General features: G+C 40.7%; 1 protein-coding gene across 1 annotated transcript in view; it reads left to right on the plus strand.

Moving 5' to 3' along the window:
• LOC308216895 (tyrosine 3-monooxygenase-like) overlaps positions 1-13,613 on the plus strand; it is a gene marked incomplete at both ends in the record, with an annotated part of 31,864 nt that extends 18,251 nt beyond the window's left edge. The window contains 6 exons of the mRNA XM_080609605.1: positions 1,727-1,862; positions 2,514-2,583; positions 4,264-4,320; positions 6,460-6,555; positions 11,739-11,872; positions 13,454-13,613. Coding sequence (XP_080465731.1) covers positions 1,727-1,862; positions 2,514-2,583; positions 4,264-4,320; positions 6,460-6,555; positions 11,739-11,872; positions 13,454-13,613 — 653 coding nt within the window. The remainder of the gene's footprint in view (positions 1-1,726; positions 1,863-2,513; positions 2,584-4,263; positions 4,321-6,459; positions 6,556-11,738; positions 11,873-13,453) is intronic.
• Between the last annotated feature and the right edge of the window lie 1,405 nt (positions 13,614-15,018).

Consider the following 15,018-nt stretch of genomic DNA (forward strand, 5'->3'; position numbering starts at 1 on the left):
TGTTCAGCTTTGAGGTAGTTCTGTATGCATTACCGTTGAATTTGGTGCAGCAATAGAAGATAACCATGACAAATGCTAACCACCTATGCCTCACATTGTCAAGTAGAAGCATTTCTTGCTGTCCACTAAAGTCCTGTATCACTTCAGATGTTTTGTCTCTTCTAATTCTTCCAGTGAAGCCTTCACTTCCCCCCCCCCTTCCTTTTTCTTCTCTCTCTCTTTTTTTATATAAACGAGAGAAGTGCTGATTGCCAGACAGAGCAAGACAAGAAATGCCGGAAGAAACATTAAAAACCAAACCAACCCAAATCTTGTAAATGGCTTGGTTTCTGGGTGGGATTTTTTTGTTTGTTTACATAAAATAAATTAGGTTCCAGGATTCATAACACAATAGAATATGGACAGAGAAGGGAGAATAAAGCCATTTCTGATTTTTTTTCAATGTAGTTTTATGCTTTAAAGAAGATGAAATGTCATTTATGGGAACTAAGAATGCAACACAGATTTTGAATATAGGACTTCAAAAAGGCTATCATTGGCTCTCTTTTAAAGCAGTGATTTTCAATTTTCTTAGCTTTGCAGACCACCAATGTGTTTCCCACGGAAATGTAGATTGTGTATTCTACTGACCGTAGGGCTGGATATTTTGTTAGTCATCTTTAAAAGACCTCTCAAAGCAGGGTGTCCTGGAGTAACACTGATAGTTGAAATTATGGTTCCAAATTATTGCATCCTTTGGTCCTGTTCTTTGGACACATGCAAAGCAAAACACGTAGTATCACATGACAGGGAGACTGTGTAGTTAGTTCTAGACAAACATAATGGGGAAAAAAAAAACCCAGAGGGGAAAAATAGGTGAAAGCACTGATGGAAGCTAACGTTAAATGGTTAAGGCCAAATTCCAGCACCCTTATCTCTGACAAGGACCTGTTTGCTCTTTCTTCTGTGTGTCCCCATTCTAATGAAGTACAGAAAGATAAAATAGATAACAAGTTTTGCTAGTGCTGAGCTAGTTTATACATATGGAGCATGCATTGATAAAGGGAAATGAAGTTGAATAGTATGCTCTAAATCTGCCACTGAGATATGTTGAACTAGGCTTATTAAGTAATGGAAGAACTGCACAGACTGGAGCAGACCCATCGTCCACCTTCCATCTTCAACAGTGCAAGGTACTAGGGGTTTCAGTGTAAGGAATAAGAAAGTCTGCAGGAGGGGGCTAAAGAATAACCTAGTATTGGGGAAGAGCCAGGTGCTCTCAGATAAGGGTAGGGGTGGGATGCATCTCTTATCCAACTCCTGTTTTAGTTTTACAAATACTGTATAGGCAATGAGAGAGAGAATCCAAGAACAAATAGACTAGCCAAGACTGAAAACACAGGCTCTGTCCCGTGCTTGATCGTAAGGATCATACGTGATCTCAGACATATCACTGATATGTGTGACATAGTAGATAAATGTGTATAAATATGCTAAAAATGTAAACTGGGGTAGGTGGTATGGATAAGTGTAGGATGGATGGCTAAGTGATTTGATGTTGCAGTAATTGGACTCATAGCACACAGGGGCATGTTGATAATGATAAGCCAGGATGTTCCTACTGTGCTTAGGAAGAGAGAGCTACTGCAACAGAGCACAAGAGTCCTCTGAAACTGGTAACCTGAAGTATGTGTGCTGTGTAGTTAAGCCTAGAAATGCCTAAATTCAGCCTTACTTCCCTTTGCAGAGAGAACAGGTTTCCAGCTGAGACCAGCGGCAGGGTTGCTGTCTGCTCGTGACTTCCTTGCCAGCCTGGCATTTCGTGTCTTCCAGAGCACACAGTATATAAGGCATTTCTCTTCTCCTATGCATTCCCCAGAACCGTAAGTTTGGTGCCCTGGAACAATTTCATTCTTCTGAATGTGTTGGGGATGATTCTTTGGGGAATCACTCTGGAGGTCTATCCAGTAGTCCACAGAATGAAACAATTTGAGAAACTGGTAGCTGGAGAGTTAGAAGGGGAAGTCATGCATGAGAGGGTGTGGATCTCTGTCTCTCTTGCAAAGTTGTCTGGGGAAGGAAGAGACTGGAGAATATCTGGTTTAATCTTTTCATCCTGCCTTCAGTTACCATCTGCTGGGGTTTGATTGCTTGCTGCGAAACTCTCCCAGTAAGTGCTGGCCAGACAACAGCAATTACATTTCATGAGAAATTACAAGTTCACACAGACAGTTTTGTTGTATGCTGGGACAAAACAGGAGCCTTTCAAAGATGTTGTGACATAGGAGACTGGTGCCCGTGCCATTGCAAGTGAGACAATAGCCAAGGCAGTGGGGAGTAGCTAGATCCCCATGGTGAAAGAGAATGCTCTGACGTGCTCCCTCCAGAGCCAAGCCAGGTATGGAGGCAACTACTGTGGAGCAGCTCCCACATTTGTTCCCTCTGTGGATCTATTGGCTAAAGTCCTTCACAGGAAGTTCATGTAGGGTAGGAAAAGATACCTTTACTAAATATAAAGGTCGCTTGTTTTCCAGAGACTGCTGCCATGAGTTGCTGGGTCATGTTCCCATGCTAGCTGACGAGGAGTTTGCCCAATTCTCACAGGTAAGAAGCTTGTTCTGCTGGCTGTTTAACCAACTGCCCTGGCTGGCAGTCCAGTTGTGCGTCAAAGGCATGCAGCTCACCGTGCTTGAAACACTAATTTAGACTTGAGTCGCAGCCTCAGGTGGTGGGCTAGCAGCACTCTGAGAGACATTTACTCCAAGGGAGCGGTAGCACTGCTACCTGTGGATATCGTGTAAAAGGAAGGATAGCCAGTGCATGTGGGACTTCTCTGTGGGAGGGCCATGTCAATTTGCAGAAGGATGCCAGTGGAGCCTCTGCGGTGCTGCATGGTTGAGCTGTACTGACTATGCTGTTCCTCTGGTTTCCTGTCCTACAACCACATGAACCTAACCAACAACAGCCATCGAGCCCCTAGGCTGGTTCTGTCTCTGGATGTACATTTTTATCTCACATGATACTTTAATTGTGTCCATTGCCATGTCATTCATTAGAGTTGTTTTTCCTCTTACAACTCATCAGATTCTCACAGCATTGCTCATACTGGTCAGGAGGCTCCAAAAAGGAAACAGGGCTTCTTTGTACACAAAGGGGCTATTTAGTATGAGCAGTGAGTGTCAGACCCAAGTGAACTCACTGACCTCATGTAATTAAAGACTTCAGAACTATGAATGTGACTCAAAACCATAGCTGAGGGAGGAAGATAACTCACATTCTAGGCTTATCAATCAGTGGCCAGTGTGGAAACTGGCAATAAGAGCAGAAAGGTCACACGATATAGGTCCCTGTCAGAATATCTTAAAAAAAAAAGCCAGTTCACCTCATATAATGTGGTTTCCAATTCTATTGACTAGGATACATGCCAGTTTCCATTTTAGACATATATATTGTTTGTTATCAGATTCAGATGAATACTACTTAAAATATCCTAGTGATCTATAATTTATTCTGGAAGAAACCTCTTCAGTTCAGTACCAGGACAGAAGACACATTAGAAATAAGAGATTATAGAATTTCAAAACTTTCAGCTTTCCTCTTTTTTCATCTATAACACAGATTATACAACATGGGATCACATTAAATGAATTTCACATTTCACTTTTTTTTTTCCTCACAAAGTATTTTCACAGCTGAAATTCACCCCATGAAAATTCTTTTTTGTTCCATTCAATATGAGATGATGAATGGAGAAAATGCCCTAATTTTGATTGTTTGCTGCATGATATGGCTTCCAGGATAGTTTAAGACGAGACATCTACAGATTCTTATTGTGAGAATAACAATTAACAGGGAGCACAGACTGGAGTAAACTGAATCCTCACTGAATGGATCTGACCCAGTCGTAAGGGCTGTCAGAAAGAGAGTGAAACACAGAAAGGTAATGGCCATGACAAAACCCACCTTGCTGTCCTTCCTTCTCATGCCTTCCCATAAATCTCTGCCACAGATAGTCCAGCATTAAGACAAGAGATAGTTAACTTTACACAGAGAACACTGAGGATTAAACACTCATCTAATGTTGCTCCCAGTGGTATGTAGCTGGGGGCCAGGGAGAGGTAGGCATCCTGGAAGCCATGGAAGGTCATTTTGGGTGACAAAAACAATGAATAGTTCATGCTATTCATGCTAGAAATGATGTGGTCCTCCCCCTTCCCCTCTTTCTCTCCCTTGGGCTGAATAATCACACTAGTGTAACACTGCCTGCTTGCTTACTTGCTTTAGGATATTGGACTGGCTTCTCTTGGATCATCTGAAGCGGAGATTGAGAAACTAGCCACAGTAAGTACAGATGGCAGTTTAATACGAGGCAAAACTCAAACGATTCACTGCTTATCCCTTACTGTGCAGGGAAGGCTCTTCTCCAGTGTCTCAGATTAGCTACAAAAATGGGAGAATTAGGAGTATTGTCTCTCCTCATGCACAGTCTAGGGAGGGGCTGGAGCAGGGGCTGGGGCCCCTGTGGCAGAGCCCAGAAGCATGTGATTCTACCTGAGGGAATGCTTATTCTTTTTGCTTCTGTAAGAATATACTGCTGAAGCTGAGTTACTACAATATCAGCCAACTCACTTTCCAGATTCACCTAATAGACTGGATACCCTACCTGATTCCTGCATTTTCTGCTACATAAGGTGCAGAGAACTGTCAGAATTTGTTTCACTCCATAGTCATTAAACTCACAAAATAGGTGAGCACTTAAAAGAAATTTGAAAGCAGGTACTGTCATTCAGTTCTGAGTCACTAGGCTGTATACATCTGCCAAAACAAGTCATGCAGCCCCTTGCTGCCATCCTGATTTATTCTGAAAGTGGCTGGAGGCCACATCATTTGTTTTTGCTATAATGATAGCTATTTCTCAGTCTTGATGATTTTTTCAAGGGAGGAAAGGAGCCTTACCTTCCCCCAGCTGGATGAGGCTCATTCAGGAAAGGAGGTAGATGGGAGGAGACTGTCACTCCTGAACTTCCTCACATCCCCCAGCCCAACTCATGGTGCACAAGAGATGGGAAATTGCCAGTGTTCATGTTGTCTCCAGAATGCCAGTAGTACTGCGTCTTGCATCCTGTTAAAACAGTGAGAGTTGAAAGAACCTCACTAACTAAAAGCCAAATTCAGGATATCTAAGATAACGTTAAAAAGAATTTTTCCTCCTCCTTTTATGTCTCATTCTCCAGACAAAAAGACCTTCTGCTAAATGAGGAGATACTTGAAAGACTTTTCATTCTGAAATAATAAGAATTAAGATTATTAACACAGTTAGAATGCAGTATTATTAGATGTACTATAGAGAAGGCATCTTAGGTTTCTGCAGAAAGAAAGATCCTGGCATGCTGTTTGCCTAGAGGTAAATTTGCAGGCTAAAACAAAGTCATCAAAATTAAAAGATGTGAAAGAGTGTGGGAGAAAGAAATAGAAGAAAGTAAGCAGCAGAACAGACAGAATGGCATAGAGTTTCACATTATTTTACAACCTGCCTGCAGTTCTTTGAGAAGGGTGTTGAGAATGCAATACTTATGTCTAAACTGAAGCCAAGGTCAAGCCCTGTGTGCAAGGCAGCAAGGAGCTATGTGTCCCTAAAAGAGCCTTGAAGAGTTGTGACACAGAGCCGTATTCTTCAAATGCCTCATATTTTCCATGTTTTTCTTTTGCACAACATTTATCCAGCTGCTCAGGGGTCAGGCTGTGACCAGAATTGGTCCTTTACTGCCCATTTCCTTAGATGCTATAATAAGGGAAGGGCTAACAGGTTGGCAGAGCCAAGCGTTGCTTTTATCCCACTGCTATCCAGCAGGTAAAGGAAGTATGCTCCTAAGCATACTTTATTGCAAGAGAATCCCAGTGGCACATATCTTTATTTTCATATTTCAACATTATAAAGATATAATTGGTATAAACTTAAGAGGCACATTGCTGCTAAAGGACAAGTCATTCTTCAATTCTTCTGAATGATATCACACAGACAAAGGAGAAGGGAAGCTGCCCTTTTGAGTATCTTTCCTAAGGTCTTGAACCTGCAGTGGGGGTCTGCCTGTCCTTCTGGGAACTATGGGTTGAGCTTCCACTGACTGTAATGAAACTCAGGTCTAAGAGGTTGCAAGGTAATTTGTAACATCTTCCAAAGAAAGAAGGGATTAGGACTTTATGTCTTTATGTACCCATATAATTATCATTACTGGGGTTTTTTTCATTTTTTGGAGGGGAGTGAGAATGGGAAGGATGGCAAGTTTTGAAAAAATATGTGTTACAATTTGTGTTACATGTGTTGAGAGAAAAAATAATTTTCTTAAGATATACAAGAATAAAATTTAAAGATAAAAAGACATTAAAATATAAGGATGAAAGAAAATTAAAGGAGAAATGAGAAGCTTAAAAATTAACTGACTGTTGAGACTGTTTCTCACAAGTTGTCCTTATTACCAGGTTTATTGGTTCACCGTGGAGTTTAGTCTCTGCAAGCAAAACGGATCAATCAAAGCTTACGGGGCAGGACTGCTTTCGTCATATGGGGAGCTTATGGTATGTATCAAATGCACAGGATTGAAAGATTTCTATAATCCCGTTTTCTGAAATCTCTGGTAAAAACAAAATATTGTTTCCTCACACAAACCAATATGATGTAAAATACAGATTTTTCTTTTTCAAAGAAATTAATTCTTCCTTCCCAGAAGCTACGGAGTAGGGGAAAAACTACTGTAGGATTGTACCTGTCTTTCATCTAAAGACATGAAATGCAGTGAAAGCAAACATCCTGTAAAGCTTTAGATTTTCTTCGTAGTGTTCCTGGCCAGTTAATATAGTTGACTTTACCATCAAACTCGTGTACCTTTCTGAGTTACACACTAGAGGGCAATATTATGCCTATAATGAGCTCTGATACTTCATCCGTGCCATTGACATTTATTCACATATGAATCAGAAAGTCATCGACTAGACAGAATAAAGTGCAAAGAAATTGCAAATATCACAGACTCTGACAAAACGAAAATGCTTTAGTATTTTACATTCATAAATACGTTTCAAAACTAAATTTATGGAGATTAAAATCTGTGTACACAGATTTGACAGTGTCCTGCCTGAAAAGATTAACTGTAGAAGGAGGGGCTGTACACCTTTACAAAAAGCTTATGGGTTTCCCCTCCTTCAGAAAAACAGCTTATAGGGGAGGTAGTAATTTGTCCTCAGTTTCACAGAGCCCTGAAGCTAAAAGACATAAACTGGTATCAGTAGGTCTCAATTGCTTTGGGTTGTGCAGATAATAGATGATTTTTTGGAATTAGTAAGAGCCAAAGGAAAATAAAAAAGCATTCTTTTCAAGCATTTTTATAGACCAGAAACTATTTGTTTTCATGGGTGATATATTTTAAGCTTAACACATAGACACAGCAGCCTAACAGCCAGCTACATGATATATTCATATGAAACCATTGCAGGATTAGCACAGCTTGGAATCTCATAACTGGAGATAGTTGGATTGTTATGACAAAAAACATATTACAAAACTCTCCTAATGGTATACAGGTCAGCTAGCTTCCCAGTCAATTGACAGAAGGAAGAAACTGCATGTTAACATATCTCAAGACATTTATAATAGGAGTCCCTACAGAGGGGCAATTGAGAGTTAACATATAGAAAGGGGAACCCTCCCAGATGTTGACCTTCCTGCTGAGTTTAGCATTGGTTTTCTCCCAACACTTGCAATTTGGAGACTTTTGTGTGTAAACTCTGCGGCATATGATTTGCAGAGCTTGCTTTTGTCCACCTGATAAAACTAAAAAAATCCAGTGACAAAGCACAGTTCAAGGCAACATTTATTCTACTCTGCCTGCCTGAATACCTTATAGTTTTAAATGCATTTACATGTTAAACATGATACTAAAATAATGACTCCAATACTTACGTAGCTTTCATAGTAACATGCACCACAGAATCTGTCTGTGTGATGTTACCTCCTTTTTTGTGTTTAATTCTGACACAGATGAAGGTAAAAGTCACATCAGAAATGTTCAATTTGGTGGCTGGAGTTGAGTGTATCAAACTTGTTCTTCTCTCTTTCTACCCTTTTCTTCACCAGACACTGACTAGCTCTCCTGCTTTTGATTAAAGTGGTAGGCAAGAACTGCTTGTTCACAAAATTGTGCTATATAACACAAAAGTATAACTGCATCTCTAATTCCTTACCACTAAGGTTAACAGTGGAAGTGTCCTTGAGTTGATAAGTGGTGGATTCTTTTATCATCAGTAGTTGTTGAGTAATGCTGCTGGATAAACTTTTGATACAGCTGAGTCCACCTAAGTCTTCGTCCATCACGTTACTGAAATTACATGCAGATGTGATAACATATTTAATAGATGATGAAGAAAGATTACCCTGCTTCCAAAAGTGTGTCCATCTTGCATGGAACACCTAGGACAGTCTGAAGATAGGCAAGCAATTCACCAACAATGTGGCTGTCTGCCCTGTACAATCACTATGTGACCTCTGCAAGTTCATCACCACATAGCTTTTGGAACAGCAGCTTAGTGGATTATGTGCACTTCACCTTGAACATCTCAAACTTCTTGTATACAGATTAATTATATCCATGGTCTTAAGTGCTGAAGTTTCCTTTTACAGCTGATTTATCTCACAAGTTTTTATTTGGAACAAAACCAAAATAAAAAAATGTTTACATTTAATCATTCTAGACTGCATAAGCATCTGATTCTAACTTCAGTATGGAGAGTGGCAGTATGAGTAAAGTGCTGAGGTCCCATGCCTAAGCACCTGCTAACAACTTGAAAATGTATACCAACTGTTTCTTTCTCAGCTGAAGAGAGGAAATATGTGTACTGCAATGCTTATTTTATAGAAGGGATATTTTTAGAAATGCAGCAGTGTCTAGGCAGCTTTGTTAGAGAAGATGAAGTTTAGAAGATAGTGAGGCTTATTGATATCTTTCAGTTTCTTACAAAGCTCATTTTGCAGTCTTAGCCTGGCTCTTGAGAAAGCTCTAGATAAGTTTTGCTACTGCATGGGAGAAAGCCATTGTCCATCCTTATAATTATCTGTCTGTTTTCTCAGTATGGGTCCAGATGAGGGCTTCTGCATGGAGGCCTCAAACTTGGTTCCATATGATTTAGCTGATCAGCGTATTTGGCACAGGCAGACTAACTGCAGCTCATGTGATAGAAGGAGACATGCTGCAGCAACCTGCACAAACAAGAAGTTTCCTCATTACTGAAGGTTTCAGAGCCAGGAACAGCAGGAGGATGAACACTGAGGAGGCAATAACGGCAGGAGTTACTAAGGCTAGGTGGTTGGCTACAAGAAGATAACATCTAACCAGCTGGAGAGGGTGAGCAGCAGTATGTCCAGCTAATGTTATCTGAGAACTTAGCATCAGCAAGGAGCCTGGGAACATCTCTGAACTGCAGCCTGGACCGACCATCTGTGGGTGTGTGACTGTAACCCAGGGAACCACATCCTGACTATGAAATCTTCAAAATGCTTTCCTCTTCTCCAGAGCACCCACTCTGACCAGTTTGAACTCAGCTTCAGGTGGTCATTTTCTGTGGGCTGGTTCTGCTCAAACTGGGGCATAACATGGGAGAAGGGCAGAGGATAAGAGGTAGAGCTAGGCATCCTCTGCATGTGATTTGCACTTGAATATGTATTATTTAACAAATAATTTAGTGACAGCAGCTAGGTATTAGAAGGGACAGGATAGCCATACCAAGTCTAAACTGAGTAGTTGTAATGGATCTGACTGCTGGCCAACCTTGCCTCCTCTGAACTGTAAGAATTCCTCTCCAACAGCTCTCAGTATTGCACTGTTTATTTCGCTATATTCTGTCAGCTGTTCTACATTATCCAAAATGCTTCTCCTGTTAACACTCAGCTGGACTGTGTCCTACATACTGTAAAATCTTATGGCTCATACCACACTTCTGGCAGCACTCAGTGCTACATATGCTTTTCTTGCAGCACAAGAAGTACTTAACTTGTAGAGGCCTTGAAGGCCATTCGGTTTTAAGCTGAACTTCCACTGAAATCAATGGGATTTCAGTTCTGCTTCAACACTGACAGCATAGTGGGACCCCTGTCAGGTTCTGAGTTTCTGAAATCTTTTCCCATTAGTCCCCAGAGCTCCTAAGATTATAAGAGCAGCCTTATGTTTGTGTATACCATCCATCTTAGATTGTAAGAGTGCTCTCCAAGGTTTATTCTTCAATTACACACTGCAAATGAAGAACAGGAAGAACACGATCTTTTAGCATTTTATATATATGTAATTTTTTTTTCTTTTTTTTTTTTTTTTTAAAGCCCTGTATTAATTTCTGAACCACTTCTGCAGCAAATTGGCCTACTGGTTAAGGCAGGCCTCCAGTGATGGAGAGTTCAAGTTCGTTCAGTGTAATATCCAAAACTGTTCTTAAGGTACTGTCTGCATTTTCCAGTTAGCAGATTGAGTTGAAAGTCTTGTGAAGCGTCATGCACATCTACTAGTTATATACAGGTACCATGGGAATTGGCATTTGGATCATCAAACAATGAAGGGTGGCTTCTGAAGACTGGGGAAGAAGACAGAAAGACAAACAGGCAGATCTCAAAGAATAGGTGGGTATTAAAAGGCTGTCCCTAGGTGGGTGGGGTCCACTGCACAGGCTGAAGGTGGAAAGAAAAGTCTCAGTATTGACTGGAATGAGTTGCATTTTCCCTTTTTGTACAGCATGTTCTTGTACAAAGGACACTTCATTGAAGTGGCCACGGCACTCCCCAGCTTGGACAACTGGAGACCAAACTAGGTTTTAGCACATTTACAGTGCAGTTCTGCTGTCACTGGATCTGAGCTAGCTTTAAACTATCTCACTCAGGATTCAGGAGCAGGAAAACCATGCAGGAGATCACTTCAAGCCTGAATTGTGCTGTTTTCCCAGGACTTTGTGCATGTACTAGACAGCCAATACCAATACTTGAGCAACCACACAGTTTCCAGCTCTGGTGCTGGTTGGTTTAAAGGTATCTCCAGTATGTGTAAACAAATGATAGTTGTGCCTATGGACTGCAGTGTGGACACGAGAGGCTTCCATAATCCTCCTGTCTGCCTAAGGGGACAATGTAGAAGGACCTGAGAAGAAAAAATAGAACATCATCTGTGGGCCCAAAACACAAACATGCATGCTCAGAGTATAGTGCACATTTATATATTGGATTTCAGGGAAGATTTTAGGCAGCTTAACTGGCATGGAGCTGTGCAAAAAATACCAGGAGCATTCTGTCTGTTCTTCCTTGCAGCAGGAAATGTGAGATTTGTGGCTGGGGACTTTGAAATAGTGCTGCACGGGTCTGTGAATCTTCTATGATACTCGTTGGAAAAAAAGTAGCACGAAATTATTTTTTGTTCTAGATATTCAGTTTTCGGGACTGGCATAGACTTTCCCCTCCCTGTCTGAGAATGTGGCCTTGGTACCAAGTCATACATCACTTTAATGCAGGAAATACGTCTCTTGGTTTCCTCTCTTTTTTTTTTTTTTTCTTTTAAAAATTGTTTGCAATTTGGTTTATTAACTGCTAATTATGAAAAGCAGCTTTCACCTGTGACAGAACAGGACCTGATATTACTTCAACTATTCTGCAAAGAGCATTTCACAGCTATGTGGGCACTAGTTCTTGCTACATTCATTCACCTGCTCTAACCTGTGTTGTTCCCATTGCGAAGTATGCTTTATCCAACAAGCCAGAGTACAAGCCTTTTGATCCAGAAGTGACTGCAGTTCACCCCTATCAGGATCAAGCCTTTCAACCTATCTATTTCATAGCAGAAAGTCTGGAAGATGCCAAGGCCAAGCTTCAGTAAGTAGCATTTGTAGGTGTTTTCATTGAGGGGGGCACACTGGCTTGAATCCTAATCTCAAATACATCCACCTCGGCTGCATTAACCATGCCAGGCTATCTCACTGTGCACTTCATTAGCACAGTGGCTTTTTCACAACAAAGGTAAACATGAGGTTGTTTATCTCAGAAAAGCTTCACAGAAAACCATAACTATATATTGTTATTCCCTGTCTCATGCTTCATCTTAGCAGTACCTCATTTTAGCAACTTGTGAAGTAAAATCTGAAACTGAACAGTGAGAATAGAGAGCAGCCCAACAGTTGGGGTGCTTGTGTGCTAGTTTATACAAATAAGAGGTCATGAAAACTGATTTACCCAAGGCCACACAGAAATTTTATGGTAGACTTAGGAATTAACATGGATCAGCAGGGGTCTTAAAAACAAGATTGCCTTTTTCCTCTGATTATATCTGCACAGGAATGCAGAATCAGCATTCACAGGCAATCTAATTTCTACAAAGTAGCTGACTGCAACTTGAATAACATTATTTCAAATTAGCTAGAGGTGTTTCTAAATGCGTTTCTTTGACTGTGTTATGCAGTGAAGATTTATTCTTTTTAAAGTAAGCAGAGTTCAAATCCTGGCCTTCATCTCAAACCGTTAGAACAACATAACCAATTCTGGCTGGAGGCAGGAGGCTGGTTGTGGAGCTACTGAGGAGGAAGCATGTAGGAGCTGAAATAAAGAATTTATTAGAGGAAGAGAACCTGGGCCAGATTTCCCTGTTCCCCCCACCTCTTCGCTAGAATCACTGTCTGCTGGGGTTATAACAATAGCAATTTAGGCCATTCATTCTAAACGTGAAAGTTCGCAGTCAGTTGTTAATGTGTGTAAAAATGTGGCTGAGAACTCACTGGCAGAAATGAGAAGACTTTAAAGAGTATTTGACTCAGGCAAACCTGAAAAGAACTTACAAGGATAGGGAATACACCATTCTCAGACTTGAAGCTTTTTCATACATTTTTTTCAAGATAGCTGTGCAGCCAAAGTAGCTCAAAATAACCAAAGGCACAAGAATCTGTCAGAATAAAAAACATAAAGCAACATCAGTACAGGGGGCTCCTACCAGCATGTACTTAATGTAAACAGTGTCAAAGATGGCAAGAAATCATGATTATTTTTTTTTTAATAGAGACAGAAAAATAGTCCAAGATACCTACTATCAACAGGTTTTTCGAATTTTATGCAGAGCTACTCCAGGTTATTTCTTGGAAGTGAAGGCAGCAGACATGCTGTGTTCCTGCATTCCTCAGCTTGTGGTTGTAATAACTCTGAATTGTGCTAGCGTAGAGCTGTAAGAGCACAGACGAGTCTGAGCCAGCCACACTGAAAAGCAGGCACTGCAGATCTTTTGGGCTGCAAGGAGCTCAGCCGTGGAAAGAGTGTGCTGCACCAGACAACGTTAACAGTGAGGAGGTGTCACAGCAGCCTTTGCTCTCCAACAAGTCCATGCCTACATACTAAGAAATCAGGTCCTGCAGGTTTTACACTTTGGGAAACAAATTCTGAATTGGCAGCTCTGTCTTCTTCCCTCCACAGAAACTACACAATGAAGATCAAGAAGCCTTTTTCTCTGCACTACAACCCATTCACCAGCAGTGTAGAGGTTATGAACACACCTCAGAAATTCAAGAAGGCACTCTGTCAGGTGAAAGAGGAATTGAAAAACCTCTGCTTGGCCCTTGAAAACATCTCTTAAAACTACAGCAGTACAACTCACCTGGCACTGAGATACTTGTAGACGGCTCCAGCACTTGAAGATTTAGTGACGAAGTTGTAGTTGCATATGAAAGTTTTTAAGCCACAAAACGGCTCTGTTAAGCTAATCTTTTCACTGTAATTCAGGCTGCTGACTTAGCCACAGTAGTTCCTATTGAGTATATTTCAATGACAAGGAAGACCAAATTACTCCAGTTTTTGGTAGGTGATATGAGCTACAGCTGTTCAGAGTGTATTTATCTGTTATCATTGGACTCTTACAGGGTTTTTTTTATTCACCTGCCACCTTTTGAAGTTATCTGTCACAGAATAGCGCAGTAACTCTTCTGCTACACAGTCTTTTACTTGCTGCTTAAATGACATGATCACAGTCTTTTTAGGTTGGCTAGCTGCCTACTGTTAGCAGTCCTTGCAGTTAGCTCGTTTCTGTTAGCAATTACTATCAGCTATTGTGCTCACAAACTATGAATGGTTCCCTTACAATGTGCAAATGCAAAAGCTTGTAAAAGGAACCCTTTACTTCTGCTCGCTATTTATTTTTTAGATGCTCATTTCATTCAGTAGCCTTCAAATATGTCAAAATAATTTCCTGTTATATTTGACTTCTCAAAATGTTTGTCCCTTGGCTAAAAAAAAAAAAAAAAAGCAGAAAATAATAGGCCCATGATACTCTGGTTCTGTCACATACAAGGATGCTTAATTTAAAAAGGAATTTTGGATCCTGGAAAGGAAATCTAAGAGTAAGGAATGATTTTTGAAGAAGCCTTTAAGAAATAAAGTCCCATTAGTATTTCATCTTCAGATACCCCTGAAGAACTTCAAAAGCAAGCTATGCTTTGTGTTTCTTGTTGATGTCATGATGATTGTAGTAATAACAAAAGGCCAAATCTATGGAACATCTGGTGCAAAACTTAAGATCAACCACTAGCAGCCATATAGATTTGCTGTGGAAACAATATCAGATATGTGCTCCAACTCATCTTGCTCCCTCTCCAGTCCCTCTCTGAGATGTGTCTGAAATTGATCTACACTCTACAGGATATGTTTCCTGAATCAATTTCATAATTACATTTTCCAGACTTCCATGCTCTTTGCGTCCCCTTCTTTCCTCTATTATCCACAAGTAGAGACTAGTTGAGGAAAAGACAACAATACTCATGCCTAGGATTCCCTATCCCGTTAGCAGCAGTACAGACAGAGTTGGTACAGGTTACAGAGGCAATGTGGATCTCATGGCTCAGCGTGAGTGATCATGATCCACAAGTGTCATGGTATCTTGTGCAAATTAGAAGCTCTACTTATTTTTCTCAAAAGTAGATTGGACAGCAGGTTCATCCATGGCTATCCACTAACTGCCAGTGTACAGGGTATGAAGTTTGAGGTAA

This window comes from Psittacula echo (genome assembly GCF_963264785.1).
Source record: "Psittacula echo genome assembly, chromosome: 1".
In the NCBI taxonomy this organism is placed as follows: domain Eukaryota; kingdom Metazoa; phylum Chordata; class Aves; order Psittaciformes; family Psittacidae; genus Psittacula; species Psittacula echo.